Source organism: Saccostrea echinata, unplaced genomic scaffold, assembly GCF_033153115.1.
Source record: "Saccostrea echinata isolate AGI-Se365-2 ecotype Australia unplaced genomic scaffold, CSIRO_AGI_Sech_v1 ptg000003l, whole genome shotgun sequence".
Lineage (NCBI taxonomy): Eukaryota > Metazoa > Mollusca > Bivalvia > Ostreida > Ostreidae > Saccostrea > Saccostrea echinata.
The window spans coordinates 12873584-12893243 of NW_026889752.1; the positions used below are offsets into that span (position 1 = coordinate 12873584).

Genomic DNA, 19660 nt, shown 5'->3' on the forward strand with positions numbered 1-19660 from the left:
ACGAAAAACTCTTTGCCACAATTTATGAGCATGACAAAAAATGAATGCAAACGCATAAAGCACGTTAACTGCATCTGTTTTCCTAGGAGCTCGAAATCTACGATCTTTATCCAGATCAGGCTCGTAGCAAAGTACCTAAAAGTAGGGGAGGAGGGCTCAATAATTTTTTTTTATAAATGCAAAACTTCGGAACTGTCCCAGATCGACAATCCTTTTTAATTGGGAAGGGAGGAGTCGATTCTCGCTCTCGTCCCACCTTTTACTTTTTTAAAAATAAAATGAAATGACTTGGAATAATACCACCCCACTGTAATAAGGATGTGAGTGTGTGTAAGGGCGGGGATGGCTTTGAATGAAAAGAAGATACCGTGCTAAATACATTAACACATCTAGACTATAGGGAAAATAGAGAACAGGTAAAAGATCCTCCTGATATGACATGGAATTGTTTTGAATGTACCTCAATGAAATCAAAAGCGGGTAAATGAAAAAAAATTGAGATCAAGTAAAGTTATTTTTCTTCCGAGCTTTTTTATGGTCCAAACTATGCACATATTTCCCTCCACGGGAAATGGCAGAGATTTTAATCATTTTTTTAATGAACTGCAATATATATTATACAACATAACTAAGTTTTTTTTCATCGAAATGTAGGTCAAAAAGTCACGTCAAGTAAATTCTCTAACGTTATGTTATCTAGCGTCATTTTGACGTTACCCAAATTGACACCAACAGCGTGCGCAACGTCATAATAAAACAATTATAGACTCTTTCGCCTTGGTCAATATTGATATTTTCTGATAATTATCAACGATATTCACCACCAAAGAGTCCATAATTGTTTTTTATATCATTCTTTAATAAAACTAAAAAAAAAAAAAAGATGAACATATTTGAATGATTTTTTTCTCCTATTTATGCAAATATGTAAGAATTTTCACAAAGCATATCTTAGTTGGTAAACAAATGAGAGATAACTCTATTACTCTATAATTTTTGCAAAAAAATGTTTTATGTCATAGAATTCAATGAAAAAGGGGGAAATATTTTAATCCAATCCCCACTCCCAGTGAAACAAGAATTTTTTAAAAGGTACTATGAAGAGTTTTTTTTCCAAATCAGACAAAGGAAAGGAAATCTATCCAGATTGCCTACATTCTCTCAGAAAATGTTTTTAGCCTCTTCTTTAAAATAATAATAAATTGAATATAGGTATCGGGATTCCTTTTTACATGATTTCAAATGAATTCCATAAAATACTTTATTTTCTACAAAATTACATAATTCTTTTAGAGACGCAAAGTACGAGAAAAAGAAAGTTTAAATTGATTATGACATCACAATGGATCTAGCGCACAAAAAAAACAGTCTAAAGTATTTCACAAAATCTTGATCTTGTTACAACGCAAAATATAAAACGACGTTAAAGATAATAAACTGGAATTAATATATTTTGCGTCGAAGTTAACAGAAGTACTAGTGATAATGCAAAATATAATAACATTTTCTCTGGATCACGCCATCTTGCCTTATTATACTTTGCTTCGGCCTTGATTTTTAAAATGCAATGGCGCAAAATGTTATAACACGCTTTTTAGATTGTAACATGTTGCGTTATAAGATTTTGCCTCGGGATTAGTGCAAGATGTAATAAAATACATAATGCATTTAGTATTAAAATTTAAGGTATATTTTTTTGAAAAATTGAAATTATATTTCATGACATGCAAAATCTGTCGAAATGGTAAAAAATAATTAAATTAAATTTAAAAAAAATAATAATTCTCCCTCTGCATTTAGGGAGAAATGACTCCCGAGACACAACAAGTTAAATAATCTTTGTAATCAGGAATAATAATATATAATAGATTTATTTATTTATTTGTGAAGAAAAAAATGTTAAATGCAACGCAAAATATAATAGCCCAAAAAGTAATCCAAACTTGTTTTTACATTCTGCGTTTTGCATTATATTCGACACAAAATCAGTAACGCAAAATGTATAAATCCAGGAATTATGTTATAACATTATGCGTAATTACCTTCTGTGTTAACCTCGACGCAAAATGTAATAACGCATAATATAATAACCTCAGTTTATTACATTTTGAGTTGTTAGTACATTTTCCATTGTAACATGCCTTTTAAACTATTTATTCTAAAAACATTGATAAGGCAAACTGCGTAGTATATCCTTCTTCCAACATGAACCAGCAATTCAAATGCTATCAGCAAAAAGATGTGCTTAAGTTACATAGTGAGTCAATATCATGTGCTTCTTTTAAGATAAATGTATCATAAAGCTAAAGATGTATGAGAAATTTGAATAAGGCGAAGTTTTGAGATCTCAACTGCACGGTAAAAGCAAGAAAAGACTGCAAAATGTAAGTGACGGAAAAAGAAAAGTTGTATCTATGGAGTGGTTGTTATCGTCAATGTAAACAATGTCAAGGTCATGTGGTTTTTTTTTTATTTTTAGCATGAAACTTGTAAACAACATTGAATTAGAGCAATCAAAAGTGAGGAATAAGTTCTGATCATCTTTTTGAAGATTATATCAAAATTCTCGGTCATCCGACATTTATATCTTCGTAATTGACACCATAACTTCTTCAACTTTTCTGCGCATGCGTACTTTAATTAAAGAGGAAAAAGTGAAGCAATATTTTTGTGTTGGGGCAAGCTAAAATTATTTTTACTTAAATTCTCTCCATAAAACTAGATTTTTTAGGTTCTGAAACTTGTAATTTTCTGAAACCAAATTCAGTTGAACTTCTCGAACACCGATATCTTGAATACCATGGATATGTGATTTGGAAGTCCAAACCACTTATTCTTTAAGTATTTTACCCTCAATATCTCGAATCATCTGATATCTCGAAGTTTTTCCTCGGTCCCATCGAATTCGAGATAACGAGATTTGACTAGTTTCAAGACTTGAATAAAATGTGCATGTGTCTTGGAAAAATTTTGCTTTTTCTCAATTGTCCGTCGCGGTCCCAGATAGCAAGCTTACGTTGGGCCAATGCAAGCCCAACGGTGAAAATTGCATTGGCCCTCTGTCAGTTTTATGCGTTGGCCCAACATCATCTTGCTCATCGGCCCTACGTTCAACCAACAAGTTGGCTCGACGTTGGGCCAACACTCGATGGTTGGTTATCTGGCATTGGCCCAACAATTGCCCAACGTTTAACTTCCTGTAGACCCAATGTTGGTTCAATGTTTTTTAAACCTAAGAATGAATGTTGGACCAACGTTGGCCCTACGTTTTTAAACATGTTGGCAAATGATCGGCGATTGAATTATTTTGGTTCAACAATATGAATTCCTGTAACCTTTTTTATTTCCATAATTACGAGTAAAACACAATTGATTGAATAAATCCTGCAAGGTAAATTAGCTTGTTCCTAAAACAAATGTTTCATTTTTTGTCACTCCTATGGAATGAAATCGACAGAGGGAAATAAAGGTATTTCACTGTTTTCTTAAGTCTATCCCATATCACTTCAGTCACAATATAATATTCCTCTAGAATAAGAGTCCCAGTGTTCAAATTTGTGAAACTTTGGAATGTTCTCCTGCCCATGTTACTTCTGAACCATTCACTTCTTTTTTCCTGTTCATATTATTGTTTCTTAGTCTGTAAAATCCATGTCTCTCACACTGATAATTAAGATAAATCACCCACTGTCCATTAAATTTCAAACATCAATGGTGTTGTAACACAAAGGGTTTACTCCCCACCAGATGCTATAAATGATATAAAATATATATCTGTTATAACTTAACCAGATTACTAGTAAATATACATGCATATTTTGAAAATTGCAATTCTTGAATAACTTGTTCAATTTTACAAACTATGCTCAAGTTAAAACTTTCACAGAAATAAAATTCTATCAATCACACCTGAAACGACTATACTTACATTTCAAGCTAAGGGCTAAAACAATCCATTTTCTCTTTCTTGCGATTCAAAACGGACACGCACATGTATATGCTTTGTTCAATTGTTGCAAGTGATAAGATGTGACCACTCCGAGTTAACGAAACGGAGCTGATTAGGATGCCTGTTTCCTAGGAAACCGGCCAGTCACCTGCTGAGCCAGTGGATTTCACCACTGACCTAATTATTTGGAGCTCTAAAATTCAGCACTTTAAGTTCCATGATGCTAAATATAGAATCTACAAAATTATTAACTGTGCAGAATAATTAAAACTTCCCCATCTACATGTATTTGCAATGGTCTCCGACACAAATTACAAACATAAATCAGTGTTAAAAATTTTATTTTCATAAATTAGGTTCTGGAATAATTTTTCGTTTTTATTAAACGTACACTGTAAATTATTGATAAATGGGCTATTAAGATAATCCCTCGTTCATAATATTTTAACGAAAGATGAGATGTCTCTATTGTCAAAGATTAGCTTAATAAGTGGTTCTAAAAGATAGAAATTTAATATGTGTAATTAAATCACCAACATGTATGTTAATGAAAGTTGTTTTTATCCCAGTATTCACTCCGTTGAACCAACATTGGGCCAACGTTAAAAGCCATATTAATACCTCATTATAATCAAAATTTACTACGTTGGGCCAACATTGGACAAACATTACATGCCCAACACACATTTCATTTGTTTCATGTCAACATTACTTGGTTGGCCCTATGTTGGACCAACATTTCATCCCTACACACAGTGGCTTTGTTTTAAGCCAACATCTACTTGGTTGGACCCAGGTTGGGCCAACATCAAATGCCCAACATATAATGGTCATGTTTCATGCCAACATTTACTACAATGGACCAACATTGGCCCAACATCGCATACCCAACACCGATGGACCAGCTTTCACACCAACATATCATCCGTTGGGCCAATGTTGGGCCAACATTTACCGCCCAACCCCAACATTATACCAACCTACCAATCATCAGCCAACGTTGGCCCGATGTAGTCTTGCTATCTGGGGTGTCTCTTTAACACCAGTTTACACCAGTCTACGTGATTGTTGATATGGTGAATGACTTTCTATTCTCTTTATAGCTTTATTCGATATATTTAGTGAACATTCATGCACTTTTCAGTGGGAACAATATGCAAAGTTTGTTATAAGGTATCACACCTATATCAACACGGTTTTGATATGAAATCTTCTCCCTACTTTAGCTAAATAAAATCTATTTTTATTTAACAAACACACTTTTGACAAAATCTTCAGAGATAAATTAAATCATAACTTAATCATAAAATTCCTCTGTAATCTCATTTCACCCAGATTCCATTGTTTTATTACGGGTAAATTTAATATGAGGTTTGTGATCACAATTGAATACCGATATTCAATGTGCTGTGTAGTTCTCCTCAAATACATCTAAAATGGTTCATTTCAAAACTTCTGCCCACAGGAACACAAGATTTTATGAAGTTTTGTGATATCAAGCCTAATGCTTTTTCGAAATTCTGGCAAACGACCAGCATAAATAAATACGTTTACAGCTGAATTCATAAACAGCAGGATTCGGCAAGTAGCTCTGAAATAGAAAAAAGAGGGATTTGAAATCATAATATTCTAATGATAAATATATTTACATATTATTGATATAATTTTTCCAGGTATTCCAGACCCTTCGTAAAACAATCAGATCTTTTATTAGTCTTGAAAAAGACAAACTGGTGTTTGCTTTTATCTATCTAAATAATTAAAGTAAATTTGTAATGTTATTTCTACCCAGCTGTTATCAGATAAAGACTATGCATATTTGTTCTATTACATTTGAAAAACAATCAGTGCAAAGTCTTTACATAAGATGCATCATGTATGAAATTTATTTTTTTCGTTAACTTTAAACTTGAATTAGAATTAAAATCCATATCTTTTTATCAAAAACCAATTTTAAACTGAAATTATGCTTTGGAAAACCTGATACACCAAAAGTTGGAAGTACCTAATGTTTACCTAATAAATGAGGAATCGTAGCAATTTGTAGCACAAGTTATTTGGTAGAAAAAATATATTGTCAATGGCGTCCATGCCATTATGTAGAATCCCAACAAAACAGACACCATTACTGTTGACTTCAGTTCTTGACGAATGAAATTATTACTTGAATTAAGACTTCTATTTCCCAGCACTCGTTCTTGAAGAGCTATGATTTTTGCCTTCAATAAAAGTACAGTTTAAAACTTGGAATATACATTTTATATAATATTAAGAAATCGAACGAAAATTCAGTTGTCATTAATTTCAATACTTAATTCTATATCTAAATATGAAATGTTGTTCATATGGAAGAAAGCAAAGAAAAACACTCAGAATCAAAATTTGAAGTATCAAATATGTTTTGAAAGAATTTTTTTTTACCATATGCATAAGTAGCACTATGATTCGTTGTGAAGCGAATAGTTTAAATTGGATCTTAATTGTCTTACCTGACTTCTTGCAATTTTAACGATTCTAATATACAATGTCAGCATAATCAGGAGAGGTAGAAACAACTGAATAATGAGGAATATAATCACATGTGTCACAGAGAAGATCAGCTCGTAGCGACAGACAACACGTCCCTCGATGTATTCTTCTAAAAAAAACGTTCAAGAAATACATACTTATTTTACACTTTGAAGAATGGAATGTCATAGATGGAAATATTTGTCAAACAACTGAAGGAAGAAAAGCAAGTTATTTAAATCTATTAGCGATTTGTATGTGTTATTCTGGCATAAGACGTGCTGAATGATTTCTAAATCATAACCTGCTTCAAGAGTGTAACTATAAGGTGGCATGATGGCATATGTATTATGTAGTACTTTCTGTCAAACAAATAATATAGTACTTACCTCGGTTGTAAAAAGTATACATTATAATGCACACACACTGTGATAGGGCCCAAATAGTGAAGATGGTGTACTTTGTGGATTTTGTTGTGATGTATAGGTGATAACGTAACGGATACACAATGGCGACATATCGGGTGACAGTGATGGCTACTAAGTGATAAGAACAGATAATTCCCAATGCAAGCACCTCAGTCACCAAGAAACGACAAACGCTCCACCGGCCTAAAAATAGGAATTCCTTCGAAAATATAATAACCTTTTTTTTTTAACCATTTTAGCTTTAATTTAAACCAAAAACAGTTGGAAAAAAACCATTGTATACAGTTAAGTTATATGTTCATATGTACATACATGTGTAATATGAAATAGCAATTTTGAATTTTTATGCCCGCGAAGTCGAAGATTCTGTCTGTCATTCTGTATGTTAGTCTGTTTGTCCACAAAAGCTTTATAACCTTCACTTTTAACTGTTGAGATTGGGCTTTCACACTTTACATTGTGACAAGAACTGTCTTTCGGTATTAACATATTTTACTTATTGACCTTGGAGGTTGGCCCACTTTTGCAAAATTTAACCAAACTTTAACTTTTGCCATATCTTTTGAATGGTTTGGTGCTAGTGCTTATATCTCTCACATGTTTATTACCTTATTGCCTGTCTTTGTTTGGGTATCAACAATTTTGACCTTTAAAATATTGACTTTGACCTTGGAGTATCACCTTCTTTTGAAAAACTTTAATTTTGGCCATAAGTTTTAAATGGTCGATGCTAGGGCTTTCATATTTCACATGTGTATTTCTTGTGACAAGCCCTTTCTTTGGGTTCCAACAATTTTGACCTTCTCCTTGGAGTATGTCCTACTCCAAGGTGTTTTTGAATAGTTGGAGCCAGGGCTTTCATATTTGACGTGTATTCCTTGTGACAAGACTTTCCCGTTACCAACAATTCTGTCCTTTCAACCTTTTGACTTACTTTCGAAAAACTTTAACCTTGACCATACGTTTCAAATAGTTGGTGCTAGGGCTTTCATATGTCACATCTATTTTTCTTGTTACCAGGACTTTCTTTGGGTACCAACAGTTTTGACCTTATGACCTTGACCTTGGAGTCTCACCTACTTTTGAAAAAACTTTTACCTTGACTAGAATTTCTGAATGGTTAATGCAAGGACTCTCATATTTTACAAGTGTATTCCTTGTGACAAGACCTTTTATTTGGGTACCAACAATTCTGATTTTATGACCCTAGAGTTTGACTTGCATTTGAGAAATTTTAACCTTAGCAATAAACTTCAATACAAAGGCATCAGTGTTTCACAAACACATCTTGATTTTAGGTAGAAAAGATTTTAGAATATTTTAATAGTTCATTGTCAGAAATTTTGTGAGAACATTTATCAAAGAAAATCTTCAAGCTGCATTCTATCATGTGTTAAACATTTTTTTTAAAGCATATGTTTGTCAACAGTGCAAAACCATGCAGGAATTGTTCTACTAGAAGCATAATTGTAGTATATGGAGTAAACACTATTTGTTTGCAAAATAGTTTCAGCTTTGTTTTAATTACTTTACTTGATCACGCAATTCTTTGACAACACAATTAGCAATTCTTTAACAACACAATTAACAAATAATTATCTAAATTTATTTTTTAAAGTATTTATATAATTTTAATATCGGTATATATATAATATGAAATGTATTTTTCAAATTTGTGTCTTATCTAGAATCAAATGAAAAAAATGAATTAAAATCAATTTAATATATGTCATGTGGTTAAGGTCTGAGATTGTGTATGTCTTCTAATTTCCGCCATGCTTCATCACACACGTATATCAGCAGCAGCGTTCTTAATTACCTTAATCCCCTAAGTAGGAATCAGTTAATAATGAATTAAAGTGCTTATTTTATACTCCCAAAACAAACTGACATAATAAATAGAGGATATTCAATGTTTTGTACATGAATATGGAATTTATTTCACGAGTGGGACAGGATTTTTTTTATATTTTCACGAGTGCGAAGCACGAGTGAAAATATAAAAAAAAAACCTGTCTCACGAGTGAAATAAATTCCATATTCATCTACAAAACATTGAATTTTCTGTTTATTACATTTTCTTTGATTTTTCCTTTGCCTCTGTCTTTTCTTAACACAGTGTCATAGGCTTGACGTCATAGTTGAGCAGTTGAGACGTCATAGCTTAGCAGTTGTGTGATTGAAAACATTACGTACATAGCATGGATTTTAGCAACATATTTGGGAAGAAATTGCAGTTTTAGCTTATCAAGATGCTTAGTTACTATTTCTATCTTATGACAGGCCAGAAATTATTTTTTGCTTACTTTGATATCCTTTCACACTGTGAGAGAATATCATTTTGGTATCCTTTCACACTGTGAGAGAATATCACTTTTATTCAATAAATAAATCACAGTATTTCACTTTTGAAAATGTAATAATCCAGTATCCGCTGTAAAAAGTAAAATAGACAGACAGTAGAAGTTCATATAAATACGGAGAAAAACACGACCTCCCTCAAACAGAGAAAATGAATGGAAAATTAATACAATTACCTAACGGCCGACTGACTTCTGGCACGTGCTCAAGATGAGCAATGTTGTATACAGGATAAACTATTCCAACAAGTAAATCTGTAACTGCCAAACTCACGATGTAAAGATTACAGGGCTGTCGGAGATGCGGATTCTTTATCACAGTCCTGATAACCAGGATATTTCCGGGAATGTTAACGCACGTAATTATAATAAACATCCCATAATAATAAACGTAAAATGCAACTCCATGCACTTCAGACGTATATTTCGATTCTAGATCCGTGTCATTCATATATGTCGTAGGGTTCTTAAACACATCATTGTTTGCGGTAGATGAAAGCAACATTTTGGTGATTTTACTTCCAGAGTTATCTTCTCTGCATGAATGATGAAGTCTAATGACAAAGTCTATATGTGAAAGTGCTGTTACTATTTTCAGCGACATCAATTGTGTATAAAACGGAACAAGGAAGCGAATTTTAATTAAAAAAAATACAATTTCGGAAGTGTATACGTGCAAAAAAAATCTGACGATAAACTCAGAAAGAATATTCGATTGATACTACTTTCCTTCCATATTTTAGTCTATTTTAAGAATCACATTGAGAAATATGTACAACCTGACACTCTCAGATATTACAGGCAGCTATATAAAAAATATCCATAAGGTAATTCTTTAGGCAAATCAAATTTTTAAAATTATTTGTTTATTAATTGACCTTGCATTCCAGAAAAATTATTGCCCATCGTTTTGCATTTTGGATTTTATCACGAGTTCTTCTATTTCCCACGACGTCATACATTCGAGACATTTTACTTTGGGTTTTCTATATGTGGTGTTATTTCTGGTGTTATTGAAAACACTTTCCGTTTCAGAAAATTAAATTGCATACTCAAAACACATATTTAATTTTCTTCAATAACATTATGTAACAATGTACGTTATTAAAATGACGTAATCTGTATCATTTGATTTTATTAGAAATAGATTACATTTGTTTGTTACGACAATTTTTAGTTTGTTTAATCCATTTGGGTATCAAATACCGGTGTTAAAGACATTCGTAAAGGAAAAAAACGTATTATGTTTACATATATATGCAGTTAATATATTTTTTTGAAATGTTGTTTATTATTCTGCTTACAAGAAATGATTTTGTTTGTTTGTTTGTAGTTTAACGTCTTTCTCAAGAATTTTTCACTCATATGGAGACGCCACCACTTGCCGATGCAGGGCTGCAAAATTAGACCGATACTCGACACTTAGGGCCATTGAGCAGTGAGGGGTCTTTTTCGTGCCAGCATCTGCTGCAATACGGGACCTCGGTTTCTACGGTCTCATCCGAAAGACCGGTCTCCTTGTTCAGCAGTTGGAGTCGAACCACGAGGTAAGGACCAACTCCTAACTCTGCAACTCTAGAACAGAACTCTAAACACTGCGCCACGCAACGACGCTTACAAGAAACAAAGTACCTGTTAAGTGAAAACAAGACATTCTGCATGTTTTAGGTTCTGCACATTTGATAGAATGGCTCGAGTGCTTCTATGCTATTCACATACGACTCCTCTATCATTTCCAATCATAACTTCAAATTGCCTCTGATATTCCTTTTGCGAACTAAGTATCATCATAATATAGAATTCCGCTGTCTTCTAGTACAATCCAGATACGAACTACGCACGCTAACTCTCGATTTTCGCCTTCATTTTACAAAAATATATTTCAAAATCAATGACGATTGGTGATTAAAACTTTTTTGAGTGCAAAGTAAAGTTCATTTATAAATAATTCATCATTCTTACAACAGTGTCAAAAAGTTAATTGCTCTCAATAACAACTCCTTTTATAGGAGGGGGCTAAAAATCCATTGATTTGGTTTTCGGATGTGTTGGATAACGCATGAATATGTAAGTGATACACCCCTACCATATTATTGTCTAAGGCTGGCTCAAAGCCTCGAATCACGATTTAAAAGTTTCATATTCCATAGGGTAGCTTGCGTAGAACTCGGACAAAACTTAGTTAATTTTTTTTTTATTTTATTATAATTATTACTTGAATTTTAAGATTTTTCAGCTTTTAAAATTGTTTTCTTTTTTTCTGTCTATTAACCCCCCCCCCCCCAAAAAAAAAGAGAAGGGAAAAAGAAATCGATGTGCTCTAATGTATATCGAATTTTAAATGAATAGAGATGTACATTTGACTTTGCAGGAAACATGGATGCAGATTCCGAATCTCCTCAGCTTTCTCAAACATGTAGCGTGTTATTTCTACCGATTTGAAATTCAATACCCTGGCTCGATCCATTATATATGTGTGAGACGCCATTTATATACAGACCTAGTATCCGAACTTAAATTCTTATTATCAATTATGTATGAAAATGTTCGTTAAAAAGCCGGTTATCCCCCCCCCCCCCCCAAGAACTTTTCATACAGTACTTGTATAGTGAAATTCTCCAATGCAAATGTATCTAAAAATTAGGTTAGAACCAACTACCCCCCCCCCCTTTTATACACTCCCCGCCTACAGGATGGTATTTTCGAGTTTAGACAATTCTCCTTTTTCTGTTTGTCAAACATTTTTAAGGTAAGTTGTGCCCCCCCCCCCCATTTTTAAAATGCACATGCCGGATCTTATGAAATAACTGGAGAATTTAATGTTTTGGAATCTTCAACATTTTTTTATTCAATACTTAACAAAATGGTTAAAAAAAACGTAACAAGGCATTTTTTTCTTTGAGAAACTTTTTAATTTATTTTCATTAAATTTGATTACCACTGTGCATATTTAAAATGGGATATTTTTAGTTTATGCAATAAAAGTTTTGACAAATGCTTTCTACTCAATTCATATTCCAGCGTAAAATGTCCAAGCAAAGAACAATTGAAAAGTATGATGCAAGTATGACCCAAAATTGTGCATCATGTGCATGCAGAAGGTAAAACTGATGGAACGTCCGTTGTAATAGCTACCTCCTTGCCGAACCTCAACGCGTACTTTATTCAGGGCATCGAAACTACCTTGCTATCATGTAAAAATAATAACTGATAAAGTGTAATTAAGGAAGAATACGACATATACATGTAGACTGTGCTTTTTCTGGCTAAATGATGCGCAGGAGTATATTTGACGACCAAATTAAAAAAACTGTCTTAGAACTGTTCTTTGCTGATGATTACATACTTTTCGTCTTCAGACAAAATTTATTTAACTTTTAAACAATATTGACGCTGTTTTTCTTAAATAATCAACAAACTATACAGGAAATCTAGAAAATTTGATAAGATTTATTCATCACATAGATCGGAAGACGTACGCTCAATTTGTAAATTAGAAACGTACAGAATGTAAAGTGGAAATGTAGCCTCTGTACCATTCATTTGATGATTGCAGTAGGACTTGTATGAACTTCATATTTGATGCTTTTCAGTTTAATAATTCATACTAAAATATAATACTTGTTTCGAGACATTTCGATGTGGGAATTTATATACATACATGAAATTTTTTGCAAACTTTCTAATTAAACCAATCAAAATACGAATTGTTTATGTTTTTACAATAATTTGAGGATCACACGTGTATGTCATTTCCTTATTGTTCCCTACCAAATCTTTCACAGCACAAGACTATTTTGAAAAATTGTCTCAAGTTTTCCTTGATACTTTTACGGAATTCTTTTAAACGGACGGAATAAATGAATATATTTATCGCCGAGTTCAGATACAGCAATATCCGACAGCTGGCTCTGCAATAGAAGAAATAAAAATCAGGTATCTAAAATCAGTATTTCAATTTTAATATGATTTTTTTTTTATTTGTGACACGATTGCAGTGTTTTCCTTTGAAGTTTGCTGTTCTGTATTAGCAATACAGAACGGAAATACGGTGGGCGGAGCTACTTTCCGTTCTGTATTAGCTCTGTTTACTGTCTTGTATTAGCCAACTGTTCTGTACGTACAAATAGTAAATGCTGATTTTTTTCCTATTATAAATTTGAAGAAATATTTCCTTAGGAATGTAAAATGTCAAAATTTCTCAATCACTTTTAAAAAAAATTATTCCACACAGAATCTACACGTTATTTCTATCCAAACGAAAAGGAAAAGTCGCAATTATGGAAAACATCCTATGTTGGAGAAATTCCTGAAAACCTGTTTGCTTTCCCTGCTTTTTGTGTCCCCTTCAAAATAGTAAAGCCAATGGGTTCGCGGATGCAGCATACATTACGTGAAATTCGCACTCCCCCTCCCCCCATTTTCCACTCTTCTCGTGTAAACTCAATGAAGTCTATTTTTTCAGGATTTTTTTTTTTTTAATTTCATCTTAAATCCTTATCGCGGACGACTGTCGCACATCTCTTTCACTTCGTTTTTAATGTCGCATTTCAATAAGAAAATAAAAATCCGTAACATCAAAGTCCATCGAAAAACTATCTGTATGGCCTGTGTATCTATAGTTAACTGAGATTTTAAGACCCCTGAAATAAATTTGGTCCAATCTCCATTTACAACAAGGTTAAATCATCCATCTTATCAATTAAGACTGACTTCGAGTCTGTTATGTCTACCCCGTTGTCAAAACTAATCTGACTAAATCTTACGTTGTCCGTGAAAATATATATATACTGCGGATGTATACTCCCCGTCGAGGCCTCATCTACAGAAAGAACAAACGAACTCTGGCGGAAGTTTGGATGCTGCACGGGCATGAAGTGGGCGGTGCTTTTTTTTTTTTTTTTTTTTTTTTTTTTTTTGATTGATTGATCGTGTCACAAATCATTTAGAGAACTCGACAGGTTCTGTATCGTAGATACAAATTTGGGGTGGAGACTCGTGCTACGCACTCGTGCACCCCAAATTTGTACCTGTCTCGTTCTCTAAATAATACTTATAAAATGAGCTATATCTTGAAACATAACTACTGGATCATTTTATACAGATTTACTATAATGATTACCTTATGAATGGACTAATGTCACAATTATGGACACATTTTATCCGGTAAAAGGAGTATGTCATAAATGGCATCCAGGCAACTGTGTAGCATACTAATAAAATCGAGACCATAAATGTTGACTTTAATTCATGTCGATTCACATGGCAACAACAAGCTCGTCTTTTATGCCATGAAATTTGTTGAAGAATTGCTATAGCTTTTGCCTTCAACGATTAAGAAAAACATCATTGATGATACTTAATTTAATATATACTCCAAGTGGTCCGTAAGTTATTAAAGAAATAGCCAATTTCAGTATATCCTTAAAAATGACGTAGTTGGATATCATAATGCAATATTTCCTTACTGGCTATATACTAAATATAAATTCGTAACAAAAGAAAATTAATCATTAAAACAATCTACCTAGGCATCTTTTCCCTACACGGAAAGGTGGACATACCTGTGTCCTTGCAATAGCGGCGATTCTAGCGTACATAGGAATCATAATTAACAGAGGAAGAATCAGCTGTATAAAGAAAAAGACACACATGTGAGCTGTGGAGAAGATGAGCTCGTATTGACATACTTGGTCCTGTTTTTTGATGTATTCCTCTGTAAATTATAAATCAATTTCACATGTAATATATACAGCTAGGGCATCGGAAAAAACAAAATGACAGCCCCGTGTTAACCCACCCACCCCCCCCCCCCCCCAAATTGAAAAGATTGAGATATTGAAAAAAAGTGCAGTACTGACCTGGGTTATAGATTGTGAACACTACTACACAAACAGCCTGTGACAGGACCCAGATCATAACTATGACGAAATTAGTTGACCTTTTCGTGACGTATATATGATAACGTAATGGGTTCACAATGGCGATATATCGAGTGACGGTAATGGCTACTAAATGATATGATGAGCAGATGTCCAATGCGATGACCTCACTCACCAGAAACCGACAAACATTCCACTGGCCTAGAAATATAATTTTTTGAACAGCTGTATATCTTATATTCAATTGATCAGTATCTCATACATATACGTATACATAGATGTTAGGTACCTCCATAATAGTAAAATTGAAAACAGCTTTAAAGATAATAATATTACGGTTATGTTTACAATATTAAGAACATGAATTAATGGATTCGGGATCTACATATACATCGAATATTAACTATCCTGTGAAAGTTAAATCATGTTCCTATGATATACGTGTCTATTACTTTCCAAAATTTAAGAAGGTAATTGTTTAGGAATAAATATATAATAAGATATAAATCATATTTTAACAATTGTGTAGAAAAAAATACATAATTTTATATTTCATATCTAACAATATGCAATAAACAGACAACCCTTAAAAAAATATAATTTCTAATGATATTTATTCGATGGTAGTGCATTTATGTTTTTTTTATTATTATTATTATACAATGATTTGCTAGATAAAATCTGTTATCAGTGATACATTGACATACTCACACCTTTAATTATCGGCAACACGACTACAGCTGTTCTTTCGTGTCTGTTGTTGGCATATATTTTTATAATCATTTGCTTGGTAAAGTATAACATTCCTTTATTGTTTTTGAAAGTATACAATGTACTTGTCAATAATTTTAAACAAAACTGCATTCTCATAAACATTAAGTGTTTCATTAATTTTCGAAAGCCCCCCCCCCCCCCCCCGCAAATATATATATGAAATTGCTCATCAAATGTATCAGAGCTCGGTTTTTTTTAAACAATTAGGTCATTAAGAATTTGTGTTCGGTTTTCATTCAGAAACAGGTTTTCCATCGCTCCCCAGTTATACCTCTGGTCACTGGTACATTGCTATACTTACGACCACCAATAATTAAAATTTAAGCATCTTTTTTTTTTTTTTTTTTTTTTTTTTTTTTTTTTTTTTTTTTAAATGTGTCACGGTATAATGAGATGTCATTCTAAATGTTCATTTAAAGATGGATCTCAAGCATAGACTGTGATATTGCAAAATTGTGAATCTGATGAGGCAAGAAAGAATAGAAGAAAAGCTTTTGTCTTTCAATTGATTCAAATTCCCTGATGGTTGCAGTCTCTTTTATGATGATGCTAACTCAGGTGTTAACAGAGAACTATCTTTAATCACGTGATCACTCGTCATAAAATGTCTCCTTACCTGCCATGCAAGTAATTGAATATTTAAAGGTACCATTTATTTCGTCTACAAACAGGTCGTGTTAAATTCAATTAACCCTTTGGTTTAAGCTAAGTATTCCAAATTTGATAGTTAAATCTATTTTTTTTCGGCTTTAAGATTTTTTTACGATTTAATCAATGATTGAAAAGGTGGATATAGCATAGAGGTGTCACTTTCAATACCCATTTAAAATGACTCTTTTGTCACTCCTCTTTTCTGAAGTAAGGACAAGCAGAAATGATCTCGTTTTGCCAAACGTAGGTTGAAAACACTTACATAAAGCTTTCATATTATTGCAGTTACATTTTAAGATAAATTTCTTCCTTTTATAAGTCAAATTCTCTATCTTAATGCAAGCTTTCAACTTTACTTTTTATAATTCACTCTCCTATTTTGTCTTACGACAAATTGTCTTTTGCTGGATGCACATATATGTTGCATTTACTCACAGAGTTGCATGGAAGAAGAAATTCATGTAATAATAAAAAAAAAATCGCTAAACAATGAAACAGTTTCACTTCCTTAGAATAAAGGTGTATATAGATATTTCCAATTTTTGGTCCTGACAGAAAATAAATTTCTAGAAAAATCTCTTCTTTGGTATAGACAATTTATGGATTTCTATAGGAAAAAAATCTTTATTAAACTTATTTCGTAAGAAATCTCAGAATTACAAAATAAAAGAAAATATATCAGCAAAACCAGAGACCTGCGCAATCCATTTTGTTTCTGCGATAAAAGTCGTAAAGGAATCCCTTTTATAGATACGATAGATACTTTGTTAATCTTTTTAACGAGCCCGGTAATTTATTACGTATTTAATATTGACTTATAAAATATATTAAGTGATGATCAAATTGTATAAAAATAAAGAAATAATGAATGTAAAAAAAATATGCTTACCTAATGGACGACTAATTTCTGGCAAGGTTTCCAGATGAGAGACGTTGTAGACGGGATAAATGAATCCGATAAGTAAATCTGTAAACGCCAAACTGACGATACAGAAATTACATGGTTTCTGTAGATTTGGAGATTTTATAACAGTTACAATGACCAGGATATTACCTGGTATGTTAATACAAGCAATAACAAAAAACATCCCATAATAATACACGTAAAAGGCAGTTCCGGGATCAGAGGAGCTTGGGACATCTTCCATCACTAATGTTTTCTGAAACATATATTATTGTCTGCAGCAGATGTTAGCAACATTTTATAGCATCACTATTACGCATTAAATGTATTGATAATTCTTTTTTATGAATCTTCATAATAGATACATGTACGAGGCTTTGAAAAATTAATCACTTCTTCAATGAACTCGAAATTGCATTAATAAACATTTTCTGACTGTTTATGTTTTATAACACCGAAAAATATATATTAATCGCACGAAATGTTATATGATGTTATTACATTTTGAACTTGTTCACCTTTCTTCGAGACGTTTAAAAAATAATTATTAAAAAAAGTCACTGAATAATCAGGATTTATATCTTAACAGTTGGAACGCCAATGGACTTGTAAATCTTTTCGTAAGTGATTTTAATTCTTTTGTACTCCTAAAGGAACAAATAACCGGAGTATATTGAAGTATACTGAAGTAGTCTTTGTCCCCCACCCAGCACAAATAATTCTTACAATACCAACATGCTTGGCAGTTGATACAATGAAATTGTTTTTTTATAATTAACAAAGCATTAGCACTAAAGGCAAAACCACAAATTCTAGGTCTTTTTTTTTTTAATATATCGCATTTTGGTACATGAAAGGCTGGCGATCTATCCATATAAAACAATTTATGTTAAAATGCTATTAATTCTAAAATCTTTAACTTTTGTACACCTGTTAACATGTATCAAACAAAGATGTAGATCAAAAATGTATTAAAGTTCCGGAAGCATAAAATAGTCATTTTCAAAAATTTTGCCAAAATAAGTCATAGTTTTTATTATTCCTTTTGCTATATTTCATTTATTCTAATTCCCAAGATCAACTTTGTTTAATTAAAAAAGTAAAAGTATTTTAACATTAGAATATATTTCCAGAATCTATCATTAAATGGAATATGGGAGCTATTATTGCTATTAATCTTCCAAAAGTTTATGGTAAATCGGAATATCATGATTGTAAATCCAATTATCAACTAAAGTATAAATGTCTCTTAGTAAATCAAAATTTATAACATTTACAACAATGAAATTTTGTAATATATTCATTGAATAAAAATGATATCCTTAAAAGACATTTGATAGTTAAAAAAGTGAAAATAAATAATGTAAATTATTGTATACAGATTTATTTTCGCCCCGTGTTATTTTCGCCCTTTTACACTTGCAACCAATTTTGCCCCGTTTTCATTTCGCAAGTCATTTCTGTTGAAAAGATTATATTGGGTTCTTTGAATTCGCCCCGTTCTATATTCACCCATCGGTGAGAAGGGCGAAAATAAAATGGGCGAAAATTTCCCTGTATACAGTATATCATAGGAATTAATTTTTCATTCGATTTTTTATCTATCTATCTATCTATCTATCTATCTATCTATCTATCTATCTATCTATATATATATATATATATATATATATATATATATATATATATATATATATATATATATATATATATATATATATATATATATATATATATATATATAAAGCAAACGGAATGAAAAATTAATTCATATGATATAACTTACATTATTTTTTTGCATCCTTTTAGACTATTTTTAAATAAATGAAAAGAAAAGTCTGTCTAAATTTTATAATTTTAATGAATATTTTCTTTCAGTTGTTTTCAACTGTAATCCATAATATATATAATCAATATACAGCATCTTTCCTACATCTAATTACATACATATGCATCGTTGAAAGTTTGACATTTGATACTTTTCAGAATTGTAATATTAGGAAGCTTACTGAATGTAATGACAATTATTCAGATTGCAGTTATCTTTCTTCGCATATAATGTACATAACTAATTTACTCCATGAAAAATTAAAGCCAATCTTTCTACCAAAAGTCTTTTTTATTTAAAACTTTAGCACCTTTAACAAATCAATAGAATTTTGATCAAAATTCAACACAAGAATTCTATTTTACAATATCACTCT

At 32.0% G+C, this 19660-nt stretch overlaps 2 protein-coding genes and 1 long non-coding RNA gene across 3 annotated transcripts; all 3 read right to left on the reverse strand.

Moving 5' to 3' along the window:
- Window positions 1–5147: 5147 nt before the first annotated feature.
- On the reverse strand, window positions 5148–9743 carry LOC133178894 (melanocortin receptor 3-like). Its single transcript, XM_061313554.1, has 5 exons — window positions 9423–9743; window positions 6847–7068; window positions 6439–6587; window positions 5966–6168; window positions 5148–5540 (listed from the first exon to the last, which is right to left on the reverse strand). Exons 1-5 carry the CDS (start codon window positions 9694–9696, stop codon window positions 5396–5398), a joined length of 993 nt encoding a protein of 330 aa, XP_061169538.1. The 5' UTR covers window positions 9697–9743; the 3' UTR covers window positions 5148–5395.
- A 4620-nt stretch (window positions 9744–14363) lies between these two features.
- On the reverse strand, window positions 14364–17700 carry LOC133178478 (trace amine-associated receptor 6-like). The gene is made up of 4 exons (XM_061313172.1): window positions 17442–17700; window positions 15107–15328; window positions 14810–14961; window positions 14364–14570 (listed from the first exon to the last, which is right to left on the reverse strand). Exons 1-4 carry the CDS (start codon window positions 17698–17700, stop codon window positions 14364–14366), a joined length of 840 nt encoding a protein of 279 aa, XP_061169156.1.
- Window positions 17701–19299: 1599 nt separating this feature from the next.
- Window positions 19300–19627, reverse strand: LOC133178891 (uncharacterized). Its single transcript, XR_009720065.1, has 2 exons — window positions 19564–19627; window positions 19300–19532 (listed from the first exon to the last, which is right to left on the reverse strand). It is a non-coding gene; the product is annotated as an uncharacterized LOC133178891 (long non-coding RNA).
- Between the last annotated feature and the right edge of the window lie 33 nt (window positions 19628–19660).